The 25,098-nt window shown below is 40.8% G+C and overlaps 1 protein-coding gene and 1 long non-coding RNA gene across 10 annotated transcripts in view; one reads left to right on the forward strand and one right to left on the reverse strand.

The window, feature by feature from the left end:
• KLHL9 (kelch like family member 9) lies at positions 1-24,916 on the forward strand. 2 transcript variants are annotated; one of them, XM_082403145.1, is made up of 6 exons: positions 1-2,527; positions 5,627-5,728; positions 12,376-12,425; positions 14,610-14,654; positions 16,059-16,148; positions 24,107-24,916. In XM_082403145.1, exon 1 carries the CDS (start codon positions 574-576, stop codon positions 2,425-2,427), a length of 1,854 nt encoding a protein of 617 aa, XP_082259271.1. In that variant the 5' UTR covers positions 1-573; the 3' UTR covers positions 2,428-2,527; positions 5,627-5,728; positions 12,376-12,425; positions 14,610-14,654; positions 16,059-16,148; positions 24,107-24,916. The 2 variants fall into 2 exon arrangements, with proteins under 2 accessions (XP_082259271.1, XP_082259272.1); XM_082403146.1 differs by lacking the exons at positions 12,376-12,425; positions 24,107-24,916 and having other exon boundaries at positions 50-2,527; positions 16,059-16,186.
• LOC309633868 overlaps positions 1-25,098 on the reverse strand; it is a 49,696-nt gene that overhangs the window by 4,037 nt on the left and 20,561 nt on the right. For all 8 annotated transcript variants that reach the window (XR_014247719.1, XR_014247720.1, XR_014247721.1 and 5 more), the window contains 3 exons: positions 19,913-19,988; positions 18,002-18,131; positions 16,024-16,195 (listed from right to left, as the gene is read on the reverse strand). This is a non-coding gene — a long non-coding RNA (uncharacterized lncRNA). The remainder of the gene's footprint in view (positions 1-16,023; positions 16,196-18,001; positions 18,132-19,912; positions 19,989-25,098) is intronic.

The raw sequence follows: 25,098 nt of genomic DNA on the forward strand, positions 1-25,098 counted from the left end.
AGGCGGCCGCGCAGCCGCAGTAGCTGCCACGGCCGCTCCTAGCCCGGGGGATCCTGGGAGCAGGCCTTTCCGGAAGGACCGGTTTGGCGTCGGGGCCTCGGCCCGTGTTGCAGCCCCGTGTTCCAGGCCCTTGCTCCAGGACGGGCCCGTAGCAGCGGCGACGTTCTAAGGACAGCGGAGGGCGCGGCGGGCCGCTCGCTGAGGTACCCGGCTTCGCCGCCGAGCGAGCCACGGGGCCGCAGGACGTGGCGGCACCTCCCCCTTGGCCCGGAGCGGAACTGCGGGAGGAGCGGCAACGCAGGCCGGACGAGGTGAACCGGGTCACTGAACTGCCTTCAGGTGATGAATCATCTACATAATAAACAGATTTGAGGTCCACAGCCCTCTGTGGTCCTGCTGTAGAACAATTTTCAGAGAGTGACTGGTCTGTTCTGAGGTGTGCCACAGTGACTGTTTGCCCTTGATAAGGAAAGCAAGCTCTCTTGCTCTTGGGACATCCTCGTTTCCTTTAAAGCTTTCAGGTCATAACCTCTTTGGCCGGCGTACATCTTTGTGCAAGAGGAAGGCTTTCACATGAAAGTGTCTCTTGGTAACGGTGAAATGGGCGTCTCCGCCCATTTACAGCCTTGCAAGGCAGGAACCACACGTTTTTTTACCAGCAATACTCACAGTTCGGTGGTTTTGCAAGGCTTTGATCAGCTTAGAATAGAAGGATTGCTTTGTGACGTGACCCTGGTACCAGGTGATGGAGATGAAATCTTCCCTGTTCATAGAGCTATGATGGCATCTGCTAGTGATTATTTCAAGGCTATGTTCACAGGTGGAATGAAAGAACAAGATTTAATGTGCATTAAGCTTCATGGGGTGAACAAAGTTGGTCTGAAGAAAATAATTGATTTTATTTATACTGCAAAACTTTCTCTTAATATGGACAATCTTCAGGACACACTTGAAGCTGCCAGCTTTTTGCAAATTTTACCTGTTTTAGACTTCTGTAAAGTGTTCCTTATTTCAGGAGTCTCTTTAGATAACTGTGTTGAAGTTGGACGAATTGCTAACACCTACAATCTTATAGAAGTGGATAAATATGTCAATAATTTCATTCTGAAGAATTTTCCTGCATTATTGAGTACTGGGGAGTTTCTGAAACTCCCTTTTGAACGGCTTGCCTTTGTGCTTTCCAGCAATAGTCTTAAGCACTGTACTGAACTTGAGCTTTTCAAGGCTGCCTGTCGCTGGCTAAGGTTGGAAGACCCTCGGATGGATTATGCTGCAAAATTAATGAAGAATATTCGATTTCCACTGATGACACCACAGGATCTCATCAATTATGTGCAGACAGTAGATTTCATGAGAACAGACAATACCTGTGTGAATTTGCTTTTGGAAGCTAGCAATTACCAAATGATGCCATATATGCAGCCAGTGATGCAGTCAGATAGAACTGCCATTAGATCTGACTCAACCCACTTGGTTACATTAGGAGGAGTTTTGAGGCAGCAGCTGGTTGTCAGTAAAGAATTACGGATGTATGATGAAAGGGCTCAAGAGTGGAGATCTTTAGCCCCCATGGATGCTCCTCGTTACCAGCATGGCATTGCTGTCATTGGAAACTTTCTTTATGTAGTTGGTGGTCAAAGTAATTATGATACAAAAGGAAAAACTGCCGTTGATACCGTTTTCAGATTTGATCCTCGGTATAATAAATGGATGCAGGTTGCTTCATTAAATGAAAAGCGCACATTTTTCCACTTGAGTGCTCTCAAAGGACATTTGTATGCCGTTGGTGGGCGAAGTGCAGCTGGTGAGCTGGCCACAGTAGAATGTTACAATCCAAGAATGAATGAGTGGAGCTATGTTGCAAAAATGAGTGAACCCCACTATGGCCATGCTGGAACAGTTTATGGAGGCTTAATGTATATTTCAGGAGGAATTACTCATGATACTTTCCAAAACGAGCTCATGTGTTTTGACCCTGATACAGACAAATGGACACAGAAGGCTCCAATGACTACAGTCAGAGGTCTGCATTGCATGTGTACAGTTGGAGACAAGCTCTATGTCATTGGTGGCAATCACTTCAGAGGAACAAGTGATTATGATGATGTTCTAAGCTGTGAATACTATTCACCAACCCTTGACCAGTGGACACCAATTGCTGCCATGTTAAGAGGTCAAAGTGATGTTGGAGTTGCCGTCTTTGAAAATAAAATTTATGTCGTAGGTGGATATTCTTGGAATAATCGTTGTATGGTAGAAATTGTCCAGAAATATGACCCAGAAAAGGATGAGTGGCATAAAGTTTTTGACCTTCCAGAGTCACTTGGTGGCATTCGAGCTTGTACTCTCACAGTTTTTCCACCTGAAGAAAACCCTGGGTCACCTTCCAGAGAATCACCTCTTTCAGCACCTTCAGATCATTCTTAGGACCAAGGTGTAATACCTTTGCAGTGCATCATGGATGATCCCATACTTCCCCTTCAGTTGTATCTTCTTACATTGATTGGTACAGTTATTAGATAAAAAGGTAATTGATGTTATTTGTATTGCTTGGCTTAGTATGTTTATCAAATGGTTAACAAATGCATTCTGAAAACGTATTTAACATAGCCAGTTTAACAAATGTAAAAAGATAAGTAGAAAAATGTTTGTTAGATGTCTTTTTGTGGTGTTGTGTAAGTCAAAGTGTAGGTGATTGTAGTAAATGTATAATTATGTTCATTATGCTTCGAAGTTGAAAGTTTTCATCTTTGACTACAAAACATCAAAGGGAGGCTGCCTGCTCTAACCTAAAATAATAAACAAAAAAGGTCTCCAAGCCTTATTAGCTGCCTCCCTTTTTTCATAGAGTTTTTGACATAACTGCCAACTCACCAGATTGTGTGGGTACATTCAGAATATGTGACGATTCTTAGGCAGACCAGAGAAATAATAAATTCAAAAATATTAACTCAAAAAATAGTATAACCCTAAGTCAGGATTTCATATCTTTCTGGGGAGAGGGAGAGAGAAAATACACACACACACACACACACACACACACACACACACATATATATACATATGTATATGCATGCATACACATATATAATTTTTAAATCAATTGGCACTTTAGCTATAGTGAAATTGTTTTTAAATTTAAATTCTTTTCTTCCACCTAGCAGCTATTTCTGTTCAAATGGAAATTCAGTACTAGAGAATAAATGTCTATGTAGTCTTGCGGAATTGATGTAGATAAGAACTACAACATTAAATTGACAACCAAATTTGTCCTTTGACTGAATTGTTACTACAGATGAAACTTGTCACTTTTTCTGCTTGTATATTGTTTTCTGTAGAGTTGCCTTTATACAGGTTATTTAGCAAAGTTCAAGTCTCAGAGAATTGCTTTTGCTCAGTAACTTTAGGCTCTGCTACATTCCACCTTTTTGTTCAGTAAAACTTATGAACAAGACAAAGAAAAACATTCTGAACAAAGCTATAGGTTTTTAAGTTCAGTCTCCCAACTTAGTCATTCTAACACGACTGTTTGATTTGAGGTGGTTGCCCTGGTGCTGCTCCAGCCCATGTGCATCCTGAGCTTTGTGTGATCTGCCTCAAGGCTATAATCTGAGCAAGCAGAAGATGTACTGTTTGGCGTCAGAGCAGAAAAATGTCCTTTTGGCTATGTCTAAAGGACAGGACCAACTTCAGATTCCCTAAGAAGCCAGCTGTAGAAAGCCTAGGACGCTGCTGTCTTGCAGGCAGTACTAAAGTAGATCTTCAGCCTCTTCAATACCAGGGGCATCCCTACTGGTTCAGAACCACATGGAGAGATCTTAAATGGGAACTTATCCGCAAATGGAATCATAGGAGTCCTCTGAAGTGAGTGATTCTGAAGAATCTGAAGAGTTACTTCCCTGGAATAATTGTCTACCTGAAGAAATAATTTACATATATACATTTACATACATATGTTTATATTTATATCCCTATACTTGGGAGATTGTCATAGTGTAAATCAGGAACAACCTTCTCTTTACTGACAACCTCATAATAAAACTCAGGAACCAAGACAAAAGGAATTGGCTTCAAGGGATCTGAACCTCACTGCCCATACAGGTGTTGATTCATTTTAATGCTTTTATGATTTCTGCATTGGCAGAAAATTTCATACTTCCTATTTTTTTTTAATGATTCAATTTTTTATTACTAAAAATAGCACATTTGAGAACATTTAGGAAATAGAAAAAGTAGAAATTGCTAATAACTTTGTGCATTGAATAAGCAAGAAATAGCATCCCAATTATTTCCTTAATTATTAATGAAGTTAAATATTTGTGTTTTTTGAGTAGCTGTGTTCCTCTTTAATCGAATGTTAATATCCTTTGCCCTTGTAATACCTATTGGAGTTGCTTCCTTTTTCATATCGAGTTATAGGATCTCTTTATATAATAAATATAATTTAACTGGCATTTGCTTGCATTGACTTTTTTTCTCAATCTGTTAGAGGTTTACAAAGGCAGGGTCGTTTAGTTAATTTTTGAGATCAAATTTGTCCATCTTTTTGCATTTTGACCTTTTGGGTATAATTTTGCTATGGTTCCTTTATTTTTTACATCATTTTGATGTATTACTTTTTTGGTGCTAATTCTGACATGCTGAGATGGTATTGCCCCATGTCTGCTCTGCATAAGCTTTTCTCTTTCCCGTGTTGAGAAAAGGTTTCTGCCTTCTATTACATTTGACCCTGTTGCTTTGTAATTAACTAAATATTGTTCAGCCAGGTAAGTTAACTGCTCCACCTTTACCCCTACCTCCAGCCTCTCACATCCCACCTCTCATTCTTTTACTGTATAACTTTCTGCAATTGACAGGACTCTTGATAATCATAAAACAGCTGACTGGTGCTATGCTAATTAAATCTAATTAAATCTGGAATTCCTTTCTTACAGATAAAAAAATTTTAGGTGACGAACATGATTGGAGAGATATCTTTATTTTACAAGCTGATAGTTTTTTTTTTTAATGGAACATTTAGAAGAATATTTAAAAGAGGATAAAAGCTGCAAGCATGTAAAGCATTCTGTTAACATTTAATTTCTTCTTTTAGTTTTTCTGATAGGTTCAAAAATAAGCTTTTGTTAAGTTTCCTGATTATAAAAATAATTCCTGTCTATTACAGTGAGTACAGGAAAATAAAAGTGAACAGAGGGTGTAAATTATCAGTGATTCCACATGTCAGAAGTAACTTATGTTAATACTAGGTATGTTATGAATTTATATATGTACAGACATTTGCCAAATACTTTGCAAATATGTCAGAACTTAAGCTAAAATCTGGATGATAAAAGGAAGTAAGTTCAACTTCCAAAGGCACACACTGCTTTCATTATGGCTTTCTCCAAGTTTTCTAAAATCTGTATGTATTAGAAAATAATATGTAAGGTGCTTTTTTCCTAATTATCAAATGCATGTGCATTAAGAAAAACAGATTACATTTTTAAACCAGATAAAAATCCGTATTTAATTTTTTTCCCACTTGCCAAGAGTAGTATTTCTGTAGATTATCTGCAAAGCAAACATATTTAATCATGTTCAAATTTTTCTGGTTTGTAATTAAAATTATCTTGTTCTGATTATAAAGACAATATACTCCTACAGAAAATTTCATTCAAAACTACAGAAGCATACTATCAGAAGTAAAACCAACGTTCTATCCGCAGCTCAACGGTTGAAAGACCTTAGGGTAAGTTAACCTCTCTAGGCTTCATTTTCTCATTTGTCTATGGGATCAGTGGTGGGCATTAATAATTGCATCTATATCAGAATTGGAAGGAGATAATATTATAAAGTGATTAGCATAAAACACAGAGAAGCATTTAGTAAGATATTTGTTACTAATTGTCATTGTATTGCATAATTTTTGACTTTAGTTTTGTCTTAATGATTTTCACAAGTTCTTTTATTTGAAAGTGTTGAATGTCTATACAGTATTCCACCCATGAATGTGCCTTCATATTTTTTTTCCATTTCCCTATGGTTATATATTTAAATATCTACCCCCAATTTTTTATCATAAATTAAGCAAGATTTAATATTCTTTCATAAAATTTTGTTTATTACCCTGTGATAAATTCTAAGTAAAATCTGAGTCAAATAGTGTAGGCTTTTTTAGGCTTTTGAAAAATATTTCCAGGAGTGTGTGACTATGTGTTTCCACCAGAATGTGTTTAGTGACTATTTCAAAGGCAATCTTGGCAGTTCCAGTTATCTTACTGTTTGGATTTATATTTATTATTGTAAACACTGAATTTTTTGTTTATTGAGCATGTGCATTTTTTCATATGTGAATCATTTGTTCCTGTCTATTATTTTAAGTATCCTATTAGCTACAAAGACATTTTTCCTCAATTTATGTCATTTTTATCGGGGCTGGGCTATTCAATTTTTAAAAATTCAGATATAATGATATTTGTTTCAGGCATACAACATAATGATTCTATATATGTATATATTATGAAATGATAACAAGTCTAGTTAATTTCCATTACCACACATAGTTAATACAATTTTTTTCTTGTGATGAGAACTTTTAAGATCTACTCTCTTAGCAACTTTCAAATATACAATACAGTATTATTGATAGTCACCATGCTGAACATTATATCCCCAGGACTTATTTGTACCTTTTGACCACCTTTACACATTGTTTAATAGTCAAATATGTCTGTCTTTTTTTGCATTTTGACCTTTTGGTGATAATTTTGTGTTTTTTTACATAGTACTTATGTCACATTCCTTGTCCTTTACTCTATTGCTTTGTCAGTGCTTATTCTTAACGTGCTAAGGTAGCATTTACTGCTTGTCTCTTGTTCAAATAGCTTTTCTTTTTTCTGGTTGAAATGAAGATGAATTTTTAAAATAAATTTATGAAAATTCCTTTTATATTAAGACTATTAATCTTTATTTACAGCAAGTATTTTCCCATCTTTCGAGTGCATCTTTAAACACACAAGGTATTTTTTGTAATGTAGTGAAATTAGTTTTTCCTTTGTCATTTTTTTAATGCCATCTTGCACAGTTTCCCCCCATCATGTGAAGGTGTAAACCTTGGTATTTTGTTATTGTTATGGATTTAGCTTTTTACTAGTTTTCTGTTTCCAAGTTATTATCCACTTGTTCCATCACAACTTTTTGAATAATCTTTACTTTCTCACTGAATTTTTATGCTTTGTAAAAATCATGTAATAAAAGTCTTATTTATAATATGGGCAAACTAGGGTCTTTTTCTTTAGTTATAATGATATTTTATTCAAGTTGTCCTTGGCATGTAGATTGCTGTTTTGAATGGGGTTTTGTTTTCACATTTTATTTCAAACTCTATTGCAGTAGTAGGAAATACATGATTTTACCATGTTTATTTTTGTTATTACTCTCTTGATTCTTAACATTTTGGGGAGATTTTGGGGGATTCTCCTTTTTTTACCTTAGTCATGTTATCTGCATAGTATAAAAACCTTGCTTCATATTATTTGTATCATAATTTAAAGCATTGGTTAATACTTCCAGCAGATTATAGTTGTAACACAAGGCATTGTGCCTTGTAGGTAATTTTAATAGGGATAATTCTAGAATTACAATTTAAAATTCCTTTGTTAAAGAGAGGTATTCTTTATTTTTTATTTTATTTTATTTTTTTAATTTATTTATTTATGGCTGTGTTGGGTCTTCATTTCTGTGCAAGGGCTTTCTCTAATTGTGGCAAGCGGGGGCCACTCTTCGTTGCGGTGCGCAGGACTCTCACTATCGCGGCCTCTCTTGCTGCAGAGCACAGGCTCTAGACGCGCAGGCTCAGTAATTGTGGCTCACGGGCCCAGTTGCTCCGCGGCATGTGGGATCTTCCCAGACCAGGGCTCGAACCCGTGACCTCTGCATTGGCAGGCAGATTCTCAACCACTGCGCCACCTTTATTTTTTTTTTAATTAAAAAAATTTTTTTTTTATTGGGGTATAGTTGTTTTACAATGTTGTGTTAGTTTCCACTGTACAGCGAAGTGGAGTTCCCTGTGCTGTAGATACAGCAGGTTCTTATTAGTTATCTATTTTATACATATTAGTGTATATATGTCAATCCCAATCTCCCAATTCATCCCCTCCCACCCCCACCCCCCGCTTTCCCCCCTTGGTGTCCATACGTTTGTTCTCTGTATCTGTGTCTCTATTTCTGCCTTGCAAACCAATTCATCTGTACCATTTTTCTAGATTCCACATAAATGTGTTAATAATTTTTGACTGTGTTGTGTCTTTGTTGCTGTGCATGGGCTTTCTCTCGTTGTGGCGAGCGGGGTCTACTCTTCATTGTGGGCTCAGTAGTTGCAGCGCGTGGGCTCTAGAGCGCAGGCTTGGTAGTTGTGGTGCACGGGCTTAGTTGCTCCGCAGCATGTGGGATCTTACCGGACCGGGGATCGAACCTGTGTCCTCTGCATTGGCAGGCAGATTCTTAACCACTGCGCCACCAGGGAAGTCCCCGTAAATACTTTTAAAAATGAATTTTTTGGAATTTCTCCCCCGAGTTTGATACCTTATCTGTGTTGCTAGTATCCACTTTTAAGCATATATTTGAATGGCAGAGTGATGGTTGAAAAAAGAAGACAGATATTCACTAAAGATGATTGCATACACTACAGAACTGTTAAAGTTGTGGTCCTTAACCAAATGCACTAATAATGGATAGTTCCTCTATTTTCTTGGTAACAGTCTCTGAACAACTACTTTCTAGGGGTTGATGTTATTCTGCCATCTACTGGTTGAAAGTTAAAGTCCTTATTTAGATGGATTACAGTAAATGTAGGCTTTTTAAAAAAACAGTAATGACAAAAACAAGCAGAAGTTTTTATTGTGTATGTGAAAGTTCAAAGTCTTCAGGTCATACTCAAATAAATGAATACAAAATCCCTATGGTAACTCTTGGTGTATAGAGAGGGTCAGATAATCAGAGAAAAAATATATATTTTTTCCTGTGGTTCCATTAAAGAAATTTTTTAAATTGAAATATAGTTGATGTGTAATATTATATAAGGTGTACAATATAGTGATTCTTAGTTTTAAATGTTATACTCAATTTAGTTATTAAAAAATATTGGCTATATTCCCTGTGTTGTACAATATATCCTTGTAGCTTACTTTATACATAACAGTTTGTACCTCTTAATCTCCTAATCCCTTGTATTGCCCCTTCCCCCTTCCCTCTCCCCACTGGTAACCATTAGTTTGTTTTCTATATCTGTGAGTCTGCTTGTGTTATATTCTCTAGTTTGTTGTGGTTTTTAGATTCCACATGTAAGTGATAACAGTATTTGTCTTTGACTTATTTCACTTAGCATAATACCGTCCAAGTCCATCCATGTTGCTACCAATGGCAAAATTTCATTCTCTTTTTTGGCTGAGAGGTATTCCATTGTATATAGATATCACATCTTTATCCATTTACTTCCGTATATTGGCAATCGTAAATAATGCTGCTATGAACATTGGGGTGCATGTATCTTTACTTTTTAAATTAATTAATTAATTAATTTGGCTGCATCTTAGTTGCGGCATGTGGGATCTTTCATTGCAGCGTGTGGGATCTTTCATTGCAGCGCGTGGGCTCTTCATTGCGGCGCGCAGGCTCCAGAGCATGCGGGCTCAGTAGTTGTGGCATGTGGACTCTAGAGTGCGTGGGCTCAGTAGTTGCGGCATGCAGGCTTAGTTGCCCTGTGGCATGTGGGATCTTAGTTCCCCAACCAGGGATCAAACCCATGTCCCCTGAATTGGGAGGTGGATTCTTAACTACTGGACCACCAGGGAAGTCCCATACATATCTTTTTGAATTGGTGTTTTTGTTTTTTCCAATATGTATTGCTGGGTCATATGGTGGTTCTATTTGTAGTTTTTTGAGAAACCTCCGTACTGTTTTCTCCTGTGGCTGCACCAATCTGCATTCCCACCAACAGTGTACAAGGGTTCCATTTTCTCCACATCCTCACCAACATTTGTTATTTGTGTTCTTTTTGATAGCCATTCTGACGGGTGAGGTGACGTTTCATTGTGGCTTTGATTTGCATTTCACTGATGATTAGCAATGTTGAACATCTTTTCATGTGCCTCTTAGCCATCTGCATTTCCTCTTTGGGAAAATATTGTTCAGTTCTGCCCATTTTTTAATCAGGCTGTTTGTTTTTTTGATGTTAAGTTGTATGAGCTGTTTATATATGTTAGATATTAACTCCTTATAGGTAATATCATTTGCAAATATCTTCTCCCAATCAGTAGATTATCTTTTCATTTTGTTGATGGTTTCCTTTGCTGTGCAAAATCTTCTCAATTAGGTCACAATCATTTTCACTTTTATTTACTTTGTTTTAGGAGACAGATCAAAAAAAAATGTTGCTACAATTTATGTCAAAGGGTGTTCTGCCTACGTTTTCCTCTAGGAGTTCTATGGTATCCAATCTTACATTTAGCTCTTTAATCCACTTTGAGTTTATTTTTGTATATGGTGTTAAGAGAATGTTCTAATTTCATTCTTTTACATGTAGCTGTCTAGTTTTCCCAGCACCACTTATTGAAGAGACTGTCTTTTCTCTATTGTATATTCTTGCCTCCTTTGTCATAGATTAACTGACCATATAAATACATCAGTTTATTTTTGGGCTCTCTATATTTTTCCATTGATCTATGTGTCTGTTTTTGTGCCAGTACCTACTGCTTTGATTATTGTAGCTTTGTAATATACTCTGAAGTCAGGGAACATGATTCTTCTAGCTCTATTCTTCTTTCTCAAGATTGTTTTGGCTATTTGGGGTCTTTTGTGTTTCCATACAAATTTTAAAATAATTTGTTCTAGGTCTGTGAAAAATGCTCTTGATATTTTGATAGAGATTGCTTTGAATTGTAGATTGCCTTCGGTAGTTTGGTCATTCTAACTATTAATTCTTCCAGTCCAAGAACACGGTATATCTTTCCATCTGTGACGTCTTCAATTTCTTTCATCAGTGTCTTATAGTTTCTGAATACAGGTCTTTTACCTCCTTAGGTAGGTTTATTCCTAGGTGTTTTATTCGTTTTGGTATGATGATAAATGGGATTGTTTCCTTAATTTATTGTTCTGATAGTTCGTTGTTAGTATACAGAAATGCAAGAGATTTCTGTATATTAATTTTGTATCCTGCAGCTTTACCAAATTCATTGATTAGCTCTAGTAGTTTTCTGATGGCATCTTTAGGATTTTCTGTGAATAGTATCATGTCATCTGCCAACAGTGACAGTTTTTCTTCTTTTCCAATTCAGATTCCTTTTATTTCTTTTTCTTTTCTGGGCTTTTCTAGGACTTCCAAGACTATGTTGAATAAAAGTGGCAAGAGTGGGCATCCTTGTCTTGTTCCTGATCTTAGAGGAAATGCGTTCAACTTCTCACTGAATATGTTAGCTGTGGGCTTGTCATATATGGCCTGTATTATCTTATGTTCCCTTTATGTCCACTTTCTGGAGAGTTTTATCATAAATGGATGTTGAATCTTGTCAAAAGCTTTTTCTGCATCTACTGAGATGATCATATGGTTTTTATTCTTCTGTTTTTTAATGTGCTGTATCACATTGATTGATTTGTGGATATTGAAAAGTCCTTGCATCCCTGGGATAAATCCTACTTGATCATGGTGTATGATCCTTTTACTGTAGGATTCAGTTTGCTAATATTTTTTGAGTATTTTTGCAACTATCTTCATCAGTGATATTGGCCTGTAATTTGTGTGTGTGTGTGTGTGTGTGTGTGTGTGTGTGTGTGGTATCTTTGGTTTTGGTTTCAGGGTGATGCTGGCCTCATAAAATGAGCATGGAAGTGTTCCTTCCTCTGCAATTTTTGGGAATAATTTGAGAAGGATACGTGTTAACCCTTCTTTAAATGTTTGGTACAGTTCACCTCTGAAGCCATCTGGTCCTGGACTTTTGTTTGTTGGGAATTTTTTAAATTATTGATTCAGTTTCACTACTGGTAATTGGTCTGTTCATATTTTCTATTTCTTCCTGATTCGGTCTTGGGAGATTGTACCTTTGTAAGATTTGTCCATTTCCTCTAGGTTGTCCATTTTATTGGCATATAGTTTATAGTAGTCTTTTAGGATCTTTTGTATTTCTGTGGTCTGGGTTGTAACGTCCCCTTTTTCATTTCTGAGTTTATTGATTTGGGCCCTCTCCCCTTTTTTCTTGATGAGCCTAGCTAAAGTTTTTCAATTTTATTTATCTTTTCAAAGAACCAACTCAGTTTCATTAATCTTTTGTTTTTTAGTCTGTATTTCTGCTCTGATATTTCTTTTCTTGTACTAACTTTGGGTTTTGTTTGTTCTTTCTCTAGTTCCTTTAGGTGTAAAGAAAGGTTGTTTGAGATTTTTCTAGTTTCCTGAGGTAAGTTTGTATCACTATAAACTTCTCTCTTAGAACTGCTTTTGCTACATCTTGTAGATTTTGGATTGCATTGTTTTCATTTTCAGTTGCCTTTAGGTATTTTTTGATTCCTCTTTGATTTCTGCAGTGATCCATTGGTTGTTTAGCAGCATATTGTTTAGCCTCCACGTGTTCGTGTTTTTTTGCACAAAACACAACTTTGTAGTTGACGTCTAGTCTCATAGTGTTGTGGTCAGAAAAGATGCTTGATATGATTTCAGTTTTAAATTTACCGAGGCTTGTTTTGTGGCCTAGCATGTGATCTATACTGGAGAATGTTCCATGTGCACTTGAAAAGAATGTGTATTCTGCTGCTTTCGAATGGAATGCTCTCTCTATATATCAATTAAGCCCATCTGCTCTAATGTGTCACTTAAGACCAGTGTTTCCTTATTGATTTTCTGTCTGGATGATCTGTCCATTGATGTAAATGGGGTTTTAAAGTCCCCTACTATTATTGTGTTAACCATCGACTTCTTTTATGTCTGTTAATATCTGTCTTATATGTATATAGGTGCTCCTATGTTGGGTGCATATATATTTACAATTATATCTTATTCTTGGATTGATCCCTTGATCATTATGTAGTGTCCTTCTTTGTCCCTTGTGACAGTCTTTGTTTTAAAGTCTATTTTGTCTGATAAGTATTGCGACTGTGGCTTTCTTTTGACTTCCATTTGTGTGGAATACCTTTATCCATCCTCTTACCTTCACTCTGTGTCTCTAAATCTGTAGTCTTTTGTAGGCAGTGTGTGTGTATATATATATATATATATATACACACACACACACACACACACACACACACACATATACACATACACCTGCCTTATTCTTGTGTCCCTTCAGGCACTCTGTGTCTTCTGATTGGAGCATTTAGTCCATTTGCATTTAAGGTAATTATCAACATGATATCCTTATTGCCATTTTGTTAATTGTTTAGGGGTTGTTTTTGTAGGTCTTTTTTCCCCCTTTCTTTTGTTCTCATGATTTGATGGCCATCTTTAATGTTGTTTGGTTTTCCTTTGTGTGTGCATTATAGATATTTGGTTTTTGGTTCCCATGAGGTTTTTATATAGCAATCTGTATATCATATACACACACACACACACACACACACACACACACACACACACACGATTAAGTTGCTGGTCTCTTAATTTCAAATGCATTGTACTTTCCTCCCCTCACAATTACTGTTTTTGATATGTTTTACATATAATTGTTTTGTGTGTCCCCTAACTGCTTATTGTGGATATAGATGATCTGACTACTTTTGTCTTTCAACCTTCCTACTAGCTTTGTGCTTGAATGATTTCCTACCTTTACTGTATGTTTGGCTTTACTGGTGAGCTTTTCATTTCATAATTTTGTTTCTAGTTGTGGCCTTTTTTTTTTTGCCTAGAAAAGTTCCTTTATCACTTGTAAAGCTGGTTTGGTGGTGATGTACTCTTTTAGCTTTTGCCTGTCTATGAAGCTTTTGATTTTGCCACCAAATCTGAAGGAAAGCCTTGCTAGATAGAGTATTCTTGGCTGGAGGTTTTTCCCTTTCATAATTTTAAATATATTGTGCCACTCCCTTCTGGCTTGCAGAGTTTCTGCCGAAAAATCACTTGATAGTCTTGTGGCGATTCCCTTGTATGTTTGTTGCTTTTCTCTTGCTGCTTTTAATATTCTCTTTAATTTTTCTCATTATAATTACAATGTGTCTCGGTGTGTTCCTCTTGGGGTTAATCCTTTATGGGACTCTGTGCTTCCTGGACTTGGGTGACTGTTTCCTTTCCCAGGTTAGGGAAGTTTTCAAGTATTATGTCTTCAAATATGTTCTCAGTTCCTTTTCCCCTCTCTGTTCTCATTCTAGGACCCCTATAATGCAAATATTAGTGTGCTTATTGTAGTCCCAGAGGTATCTTTAACTGTCCTCATTTCTTTTCATTCTTTCTGTTCAGCGGCAGTGATTTACATAACTCTGTCTTCCAGCTCACTGATTCATTTCTCTGTATCATTTAGTCTGCTGTTGATTCCTTCATATATATTTTTCATTTCAGTAATTGTATTCTTCATATCTGTTTGGTTGTTCTGTATATTTTCTAACTCTGTTAAAAACTTCTAACTTCTCTCTCTGTGCCTCCATTCTTCTCCCAGGTTCTTTGATCATCTGTACCATCATTACCCTGAATTCTTCCTCAGGTAAGTTGTGTATCTCCACTTCATTCTTCCTTCGTCTGGAACATGTTCCTTGGCAACCTCATTTTGTCTGTTTCCCGACCTTGGAGAAGTGGCCTTCTGTAGGAGATGTCTTATGCGTCCCAGCACTGCACTCCCGTCTCATTTCCCATGCTATATGCTCTAGGCGTTCCCCCCCATGAGGATTGTGTGGGTCTTTCCGTTGTGGCGGGCTATGTGGGAGGTCTGGTAGGCTTGGTCAGCTCCCAGTATGGTTGGTTGCCAGGCCCTGCCTGGTGCAGAGGCTGCCAGCTGCTGGTTAGTAGGGCCTTGTCACTGGGCAGCTGACTGCAAGACCCCAGGGGGCCACAGGGCTAGTGGTGGCTCACTGGTAGGCGGAGCCAAGGTCCAGAAGACTCTGGGGCTGTCGCCTGCCCATGTCCCAAGGTTAGTGCTGGACTATTGGCAAGCAGAGCCAGGTCCTGGAGTCTGGCTGCAGGGCCCAGGGATCCCACAGCTGGTGTCAGATCACTAGTGGGGGTTGGGGGAGGTGGTTCCTGACACAGTTGGGTACAGGGTCCAGGGTGTCCCCAAGCTTGTTTTGGCCTGCTAGTAGGCAAGGCTGGGGCCCAGCTTGTCCCAGGGCAGGGTGTAGCTAGCTGTGGGTAGGCTGGGTCCATTGACTGCAGGACTGTGGTTTTGAATCTGGTGCCTGCCTCCCCAATGGGTAACACTGGTCTAGAGCACCAGTGCTTGCCTACTGGTGGGTGGAGCCATGTCTAGAGGCCTCTGTGGGCTTAGGAGGTCTTTATACAGCCTGTCTGCTGTATTCCCACCCAGTAAGTTGCTTGGCCTGAGGTGTCCCAGCACTGGCACCTACAAGCTGTTGGGTGGGGTCAGGTCTTGGCACTGATGAGCTAGAGAGAGGATCCCACAACAGTGCTTGCCCGCACCAGTGTCCATGTGGTAGAGAGAGCTCCCAAGTATGGCTGCTGCCAGTGCCCACGTCCCCAGGGTGAGCTGCAGCCCCCCGCCCCCCCACTGCCACCTCTCTGAGAGACTCTCCAGGACCAGCAGGTAGGTCTGGCCCAGGCTTCTGTCAATTTACTGCTTTTTCCCTGGGTCCCATTGCAGGGAGATTCTGTGCCCTTTAAAAGGGGAGTCAGTGTTGTGAGTTCCAAAGGACTGGGGGAAATAAAGCCCTACTGACCTTCAAAGCCAAATGCTCTGGGGCTCGACTTCTTGGTGCAGGACCCCCTGGCTGGGGAGCCCAACGTGGGGCTCAGACGTTACTCCTAGGAGAGAACCTCTGCAATATAACTCTTCTCCAGTTTGTGGGTCTCCCATCCCGGGGGGTATGGGACATGGTTATATCTAAGTCTGCCCCTCCTACCCGTTCTCATCGTGGTTCCTTTTTTATGTCTTTAGCTGTAGAAGATCTCTTCTGGTTGGTTCTGGTCTTTTTCATTGATGGTTGTTCTGCAAGTACTTGTGATTTTGGTGTGCTCATGAGAGGAGGTAAGCTCAGGGTCTTTCTACTCCACCATCTTGGCCAAAGACAATATCTTTGATACAACACAAAAACACAGATTTAAATTGCTTTGACCTTTATCTTATTGATAAATTCATATAATTTGAGTTTTATAAAAAATCTGCAACATTTCATCTGGATTCTAAGCATTCACACCCACTACTATGTGGCTTTTTTTTTAATGGATTGTAAACTGAAGAGCTTCAGCTTACAAAGTATCACACTAACAGAGTAAATCTTTTCAGTGGCAGAAAGAATCTAATGTGCAAATATCCAGGTATAAGTAAACTTGATGAACTTATAATATTCTAAGAGCTTTTATATTGGTTTGCCCATGCAGATGCTAGGATCAGATCACTGCTCTACCCACAAAGCTTTCATCCACCCCAGACAACAACACATACATAAGTACACATGTGTGATACAGAGTGGCTTCTGGACCAGCTGATCCAAATTCTTTTTAGTACCATCCCTGGGCTCCAAGAAAGCCTATTTCTTGGCTAGGGAACTACCCATTTCCTCTATCTCCAAAACATTATCTCAGAGCAGAATATTCTCATACTGAGTATTCTTTCTTCCAGGATGGATATGATTGAAAACAGGTGACCTCTTAATTGTGCCTCCTGAAGCCTGTCAAGAATGCACTTATGCCAATAGTTCTTTTCTGGATATAACCTTCCTTGTTCCTTCTGTTCTATTTAATACAGTATTAGAACAAGATGAATATAAAGCTGCTGACGGCAGTTAAGGTCTGTTACCTGAGCTCAGATGTTTCATTGTGTATACAGCCCTTTCCCAATTTTAAGTAAGTTCATGCAGTATTCTAGCTCTTTACTGGTCCATCTTCCAGAAGGCTGTGACTATAGAGTTAGAGTTTTATCATTCTTTGCCTCATTTCACCTAAGAGCCCATCAGTAGAGTCTATATGTGTGAATGGAGGGCAAGTCTAATTTCTACTGACTGAACTTTTATCTTAGTTGGGAAGGATAGTTTATCACTTAGAAGCCAACACATTCCAGCCAGGAATTAGTGATCCATAAAAACAACTCATTTCTTCATACTAGGCAAAGTGTTTGTTTGGTTATTAATCCCTCCATCCTTATCCAGATAACACAGATTTCACAAACCTTCTATGTACCCTATGTATACAGACACACTCAAAGTCATCACTTAAGCTCAGAGAATGGGGAAAGAGAATGGGGAAAGAGGGTTTTCTAACTAAGTTTCCAGGCTGACTCTTCATTAATGAGCTAACCTGTGCCCTCAACTTTTCCTGCTTCATCCTGTAAGGGGAGTGGGTTATGGATTTCACTTACACTGTCCACTTAGTTTATTTACTTCTCCAGTTTCCGTATCTGCATTTCTCATTCACCCTCACCACTTACCTCATAGTGCACTTACCAGCCATGTGCAACAGGTTCCTGGCTATCATTTGGGAATACTTCTGTGTGTAGACCAAGCTCAAGGAGATGCCTCTACTTAGTCCCCAAACTCAGTGTCCAGAAATGGGTTTTTACATATCCTGCTGGGCGCTTGCAGCTGGTCAAAGCTCCCAGTGGACAACCTGCCTTTGTGGAGTATCTATTGGGGCACAGTAGAGAAGCCCTATCAAGATCTAGGTAGCGATCAGGATTATAACTTTGAGAATGACCTAAGTCTGCTGAAGCATTGGTTGTGTGCAGAGGCAGGAGCCGCAAAGGGGACTTCGTTCAGGACGATGGTAGAACTGGGGTCATCTCGTTACTGCTACTAACCAGTCTCGAACTACAATCAAGTCACTAGCTGGATGTTTTGTTAAAAAATCATTAAAACTGATTATTGTGTCCATAGTCTCACTTACCTGGGGTAGTTATTACATCAGTGATGTTGCTGGACCAACACCATTCTATTTGGAGAGATGTACAGATGACTGCAGATGGTGGTATCAGGCACAAGAAAAATGCATAACCTGCCACTCCAGTGCTCCATCCCTGCATAGAAAGAGTGGTTAATTTTTCTCTAGTATCCTTTACTGTCTCACCATCCCAGTGCTGGCTTTCAGAAGAGCGTGGTCAAAAGAAAAATCTCAACACTACTACATTTAACTCTTAATAGCAGCCTTTGTCCATCCCTTAGGAATGACTTTACACCCCAGACCTTACCTCTACCACAGTCTCAACAGTTCTCTTCTCCTACCCAAGTTGACCTATAAGAACTGCTTTTATTAATACCCAGAATATAATGCTGAGAAACACTGTTCTCTCACATCATAGACTATTGTCTATTTTCTGATACATCTCTAATCATCATCTTGAAGGATCTGAGCCATGTGGTCACTTTGATACAACAGAGCAGCAACCTGATTCCCAAACCAGACGCAAAGCTTCATACAGTGGGTTTTCATACGCTGCATTCCTCATTTATCCTGGCATTATATTTTCCAAAGAAAAACAGGAATGGGATTCTCCTTAGTCCCCTTGAGTTGGGGAACACAAGGTGATCTTCCTAACATTTCTAAAGAAATGTGGCCAACAACACAACCCTCTCAGCTTTAGAGTGACTAAGAAAGCAGCAAGGACTACCCAAGCTCCACTGTGTTCCTAGAACCTCTGGAAAAAACTAGTTCACATGAGCTCAAAAACATTTTAATCCTGAGCTGATACCCTCTTCCCTGAGTTCCTTAGAATCAGGTAACCCAAGCTCAAACCGTGTACAAATCCCCTTACCCCTCCTTCCTACTGAGCCTCATCATGGTTCTTCATGGTGAGTACTCTCACTTGCTGCAAAAGTTAGGAAACCTGACTTGGTTTAACTATAGAGCTATTCCTGGGGCGTCTAGCTGGGCTTCATTACAACTCCAGGAAAGAAAGTCATGTGAGAGCCTCCAGAGAGAACTAGCACAGTCTTCCATCTGTGCTGTTAGTGGTCAGAGAGAAGAGAATTTTTGGCGCTAATTTTTTTGGAGGGTACTAATTTTTTTGGAGGGTGAGGGTGGAACATGCCCCCTTTTACTTTATGCATATAAGTAATGTTTTTAACTGTTCAAAAAATATCTGAAAGATTTGAGAAAAGCTCTGTTTCCTTCAACTAATGTGACAAGAAAAAAGGTCCAGAGATTTAGGTCTGTCCATAATCTCACAGCTTTAGTGTAGACATATTGTACATTAAAAACTCAGCAGTGTTGTGTCCACCTAGAGGGGTGGGATAGGGAGGGTGGGAGGGAGACGCAAGAGGGAGGAGATACGGGGATATATGTATATGTGTAGCTGATTCACTTTGTTATACAGCAGAAACTAACACAACATTGTAAAGCAATTATACTCCAATAAAGATGTTTAAAAAAAGAAATACTGGCGTCAAAGCATAAAAAATAAGTAAATAAGAAAATAAAAACTCAGCAATATGAGTACCCAAGTCCTTTGAAATAAGATCATCAAAAGCACTGATTTTGAAGACTTCCTGGAAGATAAAAACATATTACATAGTCTTTGCTCTAAGAGCAGAACACACAACTTAAAACCAGAGCAAGAGAACTAGAGCGAGACTCTGACAGATTTTATCTTCCAAGGACAGCAGCAATGCTGTCTCCCACCCCATGTGTGCCTTGAAAACTATGCCATTTCTCACCAACTTGAGGTTGATCTACTTCATCCGTCTTTAAATATGGGAAGGCTTGTGTTGGGCTGCACCCCGAAGGCCTCCAAGCCCCGTGGCTGCCCAGCCTCAAGACCTAGGAAAGAGCCCAGAGACAGCCAAAACATCAATGGCTTACCGGACAGGGAATCTTAAGAAAAAGGTCCTGCAGCGACACCCCGTGGACGGCAAGCAAGACGTGGCAGCAATCTTACCTATGTGAGGGAGGAAGCTACTATTATACAGGGAATTTTCATCAGATTGGCTCATCAGTTACCAAGGAAACCAGTAGCAGGGGCCCTCCCATCACAACCCCTCAGGTTAATGACCAACATCAGAGCAGATACTGATATTTCCCTTTTATGAGCTAGCAGGTGGAGCCGTTTCGGCCTAAGCATTAGAACAATCACTCGCCAGGCCGGGGGCGAGCACGCTGGTGGGCGTGGGGTGTGAGGGAGGCGGGGGCTGGTCTAGCGGGGGGTGCCCGAATAGCAAGAGAACGGCCGTCCTGAGTGTCCTGACCACACACCCCACCCCTACCCACCCTGCACGACCCTTACAATCTCCGTCCGCCCCTCTTCCGAGACACCCCCGGGGTCAGGTACGTAGCGGCGCACCGCAACCAGATACCACAAATGCAATACACACAACAGCAGCTAAGAGTGTCAAGAGTAAGCTAGGCCCTTGGCACACAGGGCAGGAAGAAGGCAAGAGTCTTCAGTTGCCCCCCTATGGCGGCATGAGCCAGGTGGATTTCCCATGGCATCTCGCTGCACACCCAGCCATCAGTCTCATTTTGCAGCCTGGCCACCACGGTGGCCCAGTCCGCAAGCTGATTCCCTGCCCTCAGGCTAGCGAGGAAGTCTAGCAATACAATACAGGGAGGTCGTGACCAGTAAGCAAAATACAAGCCTTAACAGCATTCTGAGATAACAGCACCCCTACCTGTGGTTTCTGTCCTGGCCTGCAGTACCATACCGCCTGTCCACCCTCAGTCCCCACGGCCGGCGCCAAATGCTGGAGCCTTTCAATTAGCAAGGCAGCAGCAGGGTTGTAAGGCAGGTGGAAATACCAGCGCTTATCTTTACCAGCCCATTCCTGAACTGCATGACCAAGAAAGTGGGATTCCTTGGTCACTATCCATGTCTATGGTGAGAAAGGAAGACAAGAAAGAGTATAGCCATTTTGAAAAAAGACCAGACAACGGTCTTGGGCAAAACAGGCCTTGCAAGCTAGAGAACAAAGGCCAAGGGGTCCTGAGTCCTGGGGGTGGGATCAGAGAAGGGGGCAACAGCCTCCCAGGAATAAAAGATTATCTCTGTTACATTAGTGAGTTTACCTAGTTGCCACAAGGGAAGAAGCTCAAATGCAAATTTCAACCTTACCTGTTCCGGGGCTCTCTTGCAGAAACTCCTCATGCACTCCTTTCCCCTCCCAGAAGCACTCCCTATTCCTGAGAGCCACCATGGAGCCTCCTGCTGCTGAACGAAGAAGTGTGACGATTTCCGGAATTGTCAGTGATCATGAGACAAACCCTCCCTTTTGTTATAAAAGCAACTCGCCCCTTCCACTCAGGAAGCTGCCTTTTTTCCTCCGCCCCCCACCCCAGCCTTCTCCCTTGTGCACAAGCTCTCTCTTTTAATAAAAATCTTTGCTTGCCTAACAGTCTTGTAGAAGCGGTATCATTTCTATGGTATTGCTGCCCAAGAATCTGGAAAGGGCCCGGTAACAATGGGAGTCCTGTTTCTCTCCCACAGCTGTTCTAGGTCCTGGAGAGTGGTCTTTTGCGTTGCTCTACGCATCATGGAAGCCTTCTGTAATGGCTTCCACCTGTTGTAAGACACTGTAGACTGCATAGAGCTGTCGTTCCAACACACTGCATCGTGGCTCTGCCCCCTTCCACGGCTGGGCCCAGAAGCGCCAGGGTGTTAGTATTTTGCCATCGCCACAGGCCCAAACCACACCCTGCCGGGGAAGTGGCCACACCCAATTCACAAGCCTGTCCTCAGTTAATATCCCTAAAGCCTGTGGCTTTTAACTGTTTAGGGGTTTGGGGTTGGGGGTACGCTCCATTACCCAAACAGATAACTCCCAAAGTATCTGATAGGAAACCCAGGTCCTCGCGTTTTGCCCTCACCAGCCAGTCCCGGGCAGTCAGATCGGCCACAAGCACAGGGCTGCTACTTTTAGACTGGAAAGAGCCTCTGAGGTTAACAGGATATCATCAGTATAAGGGTCGAGAAAGACATGCCTCATGGTAGACAGCTGCCACAGGTCCCACTTGCTAGTGGATGGCCACCTTGGGATTATCCCCCCACCCCACCCCGTTATCCATCATTATTTCCCGACGTCTCAGCGTCTCAGCACTCACCGGAGTATCCTCGGCCTCTGGGCTTCTTGGCTGGCTCGCCAACTGTTGAGCGGCACCCTGCAGGCCTGCAAGCCTTATAGCTGCCCAATCTCCAGACCCCAGAAAGAGCCCAGAGCCCACATCAGTGGTTTACTGGACAGGGGTCTTACGTGTCTGTATTAAAAGGTCCTCAGAGAACACCCAGCCGTGAAAAGCAATCGGCCGGCAGGACCTGATAGCCATGTTTGCTACTCCTCGGGAACACAGGAGACTACCATTTCTAGGGGGAACTGACCTCAGGTTCGCTCATCAGTTACCAAGGACACCAGCAGCTGGGGCAGGTCTCTCACAACCCCTCAGGTTAATGACCATCACCACCACAGATATTTCCCTTTTATGAACTAGCAGGTGAGCCGTTTTGGCCTAAGCTTTAGAACAATCACTTGGTGGGGCAGGGGGCAAGCATGTTGGTGTGAGCGGGGTGTGAGTGAAGCAGGGACTGGTCTAGCACGGGATGCACAAAGAGCAAGAGAACAGCCATCTTGAGTTGACTAACCATACAGAGTGTTAATTTTTTACAAAAAATTTGTTGGAAATAATATTCTATGACTTCCAAAGGTAGGTTAGGGTTTATCAAGCTTGGCAGCGCACACACTTGAGGCCAGATAATTCTTTGTTGTGGCTGCTGGCCTGTGGGTCCTGTAGCGTATTTATCAGCATCCCTGGCCTCTATCCATTAGATGCCTGTATCAGCCCTCATCACCAGTTGCAACAACTGAAAATGTCTCCAGACATTGCCAAACATCCCCTCAGGGACAAAACTGCCCTCACCGAGAACCAATGGATTAGGTCATAATAGCTTGCTTACTGGGCCACTCACTTTTGAGCCCAAGGCCCCTTTTAAAAAGTTCAACTACACTGAGTCTACCACGCTCACAGAAAAACCAGACCACAAGGAGAGTCATTGCGAGGTGCTTCTGTACCCAGTACCAGCTGAGGTCCCAGCTGAGACTTATTAGCATCAGACAGGCCAGTGAAAGTGCCTACCACCTGCCAGGTCAATCCCAGCCACCCAGTGGAGTGTGCTCCTGAGGCCCTAGAGATGGTGAAACAGAGACAAGCCATTCCTTCTGTGCCCTGTGGGAATCCCTGGCTCACAGAATCTGTGAGATGAGACATTTATTATTTTGGGTGATAGATTTTGGAGTAATTTGTTTCAAAGCTATAGTACTGGGGACATCATGTTTGTATTGTGAGTGGAGGTCTACAACAATAAACAAACAAGCCCTATTTATCAGATCAGATTGAGTATGAGTGTAAAATCCTTTAAGACTTCAGAAAGATCTAGGTGGTGTCTCAGAGAGTCTTTCAAACAAACAAAAGGCCTTCTGAGGATCCTGGGGAGTGCCTCACAGATTCTCTCCATTAAGTGACAGCGCTCTAAAACACCAACTTGCTGTCTCACTGGAGACTCACGGGTAGCCCAAAGTGAAAAAGGGTATATATCTGAAGAGATTTGTGGGTGTGCCTCTTATCCAATGGCATTCATTATAAACGGATATACAGCAAACCCAGTAAATGTTTACAGTAATTATATCAGTTTAGACTGAAAGTAATAAAGAGCATACACAATAAAGAGGGCTTCAGATCCCCAAACTTTTCCAGAAAGGAAGCAGGATGAGAAGTCTACACGATGTAAAACATAAGCACTTCTTGTGGGAAAGGAAGGATAACTTAAAAGGCAGAGCCAAGAAGCCAGAAAGGAGAAAAATCAGCCTTGGAGAATAACTCCCAGAGACTTAGAACTGAGCCCTAATCTGAAAATTGACACCACCTGCCCTAATAGATAGCCGAGTTACAATAGGCCGGTGACTGCTATGTGCTTTCTGCTTTACCCCATTTTGAATGGGACTATTATAATATCTTATGCCTGCCTCACCATTGTATGTTGGGAGTAAAGGAACAAATAACCTCTCTATTTAGATTACAGGGCTTCACATTGAGAAGAATGGCACTCAAGGAGCAGTGCTGGAGGAATTGTGCCTGAGGAACTCCATCCACACCTTGATCTGATGGAGATGGTGCAACTCTGGACCTGGATTTTTGCCATAATAAGATGAGACTTTGGAAGGTTTTGAGAAGTGATGAATGTATTTTACATGTGAAAGGATGTGATGTTTTATGGACTGTAGCAGATTGTATTTTTAAAAGATGGCAGCAACAACATTTCCCTCATTTCACATATTTTTCTAGAATGTTGAAAATCCTCCAGTAAGAGATACATTGTCTAATTCCTCTCTCCTTGAATCTGAATGGGTTTGTGACATCTACAATACGTAAAAACGATACTGTGATTTCTGAGGCTTGGTCATAAAAGGTAATGCTGCTTCTGCCTTGCTGACCGAACCATCATATGAGAAGTGCTATCACTCTGAGTATCACTCTTATCCACTGCGCCACCAGGGAAGTCCGAGCAGATTACATTTAAAAGAAATATCTTCCTTCTGACCTTTTCAAAAATAACAGGAAAATAAATAATATATAACTTAGACCTTCGAATCAAGTGGGGTCTTTTTCTTCATTAACAAGTTGACAGGAACACTCAGGGATTAAGGAAAAATATTTTGGCTCTTGAGATACAGAACTTCACAGACTTTCACTGGTCATGAAGTTCAGCATGTGGTTATTTTCACTGCCCTCATTAAGACTGGTTATTGATTAAAGGCATTGTTGATGCAAATACTTAGACCAGTCCATGCTTAGGGTACCATTGGTTCAATGGCCTTCAAATTTTTTTAAAAAAATAAAGAATAAGTGGGACTTGCCTGGTGGTCCAGTGGGTAGGACTCCACACTCCCAATGCAGGGGGCCTGGATTCGATCCCTGGTCAGGGAACTAGATCCCGCATGCCATGCCGCAACTAAGAAGTCCGCATGCAGCAACTAAAAGATCCCGCATGCCGCGACGAAGATCCC

This window comes from Balaenoptera borealis (assembly GCF_965194805.1).
Source record: "Balaenoptera borealis genome assembly, chromosome: 8".
Lineage (NCBI taxonomy): Eukaryota > Metazoa > Chordata > Mammalia > Artiodactyla > Balaenopteridae > Balaenoptera > Balaenoptera borealis.

Bases quoted from the DNA above. Each gene is read 5' to 3' on its own strand.
- KLHL9 (XM_082403145.1), top strand. From the start codon at position 574: ATGAAAGTGTCTCTTGGTAACGGTGAAATGGGCGTCTCCGCCCATTTA.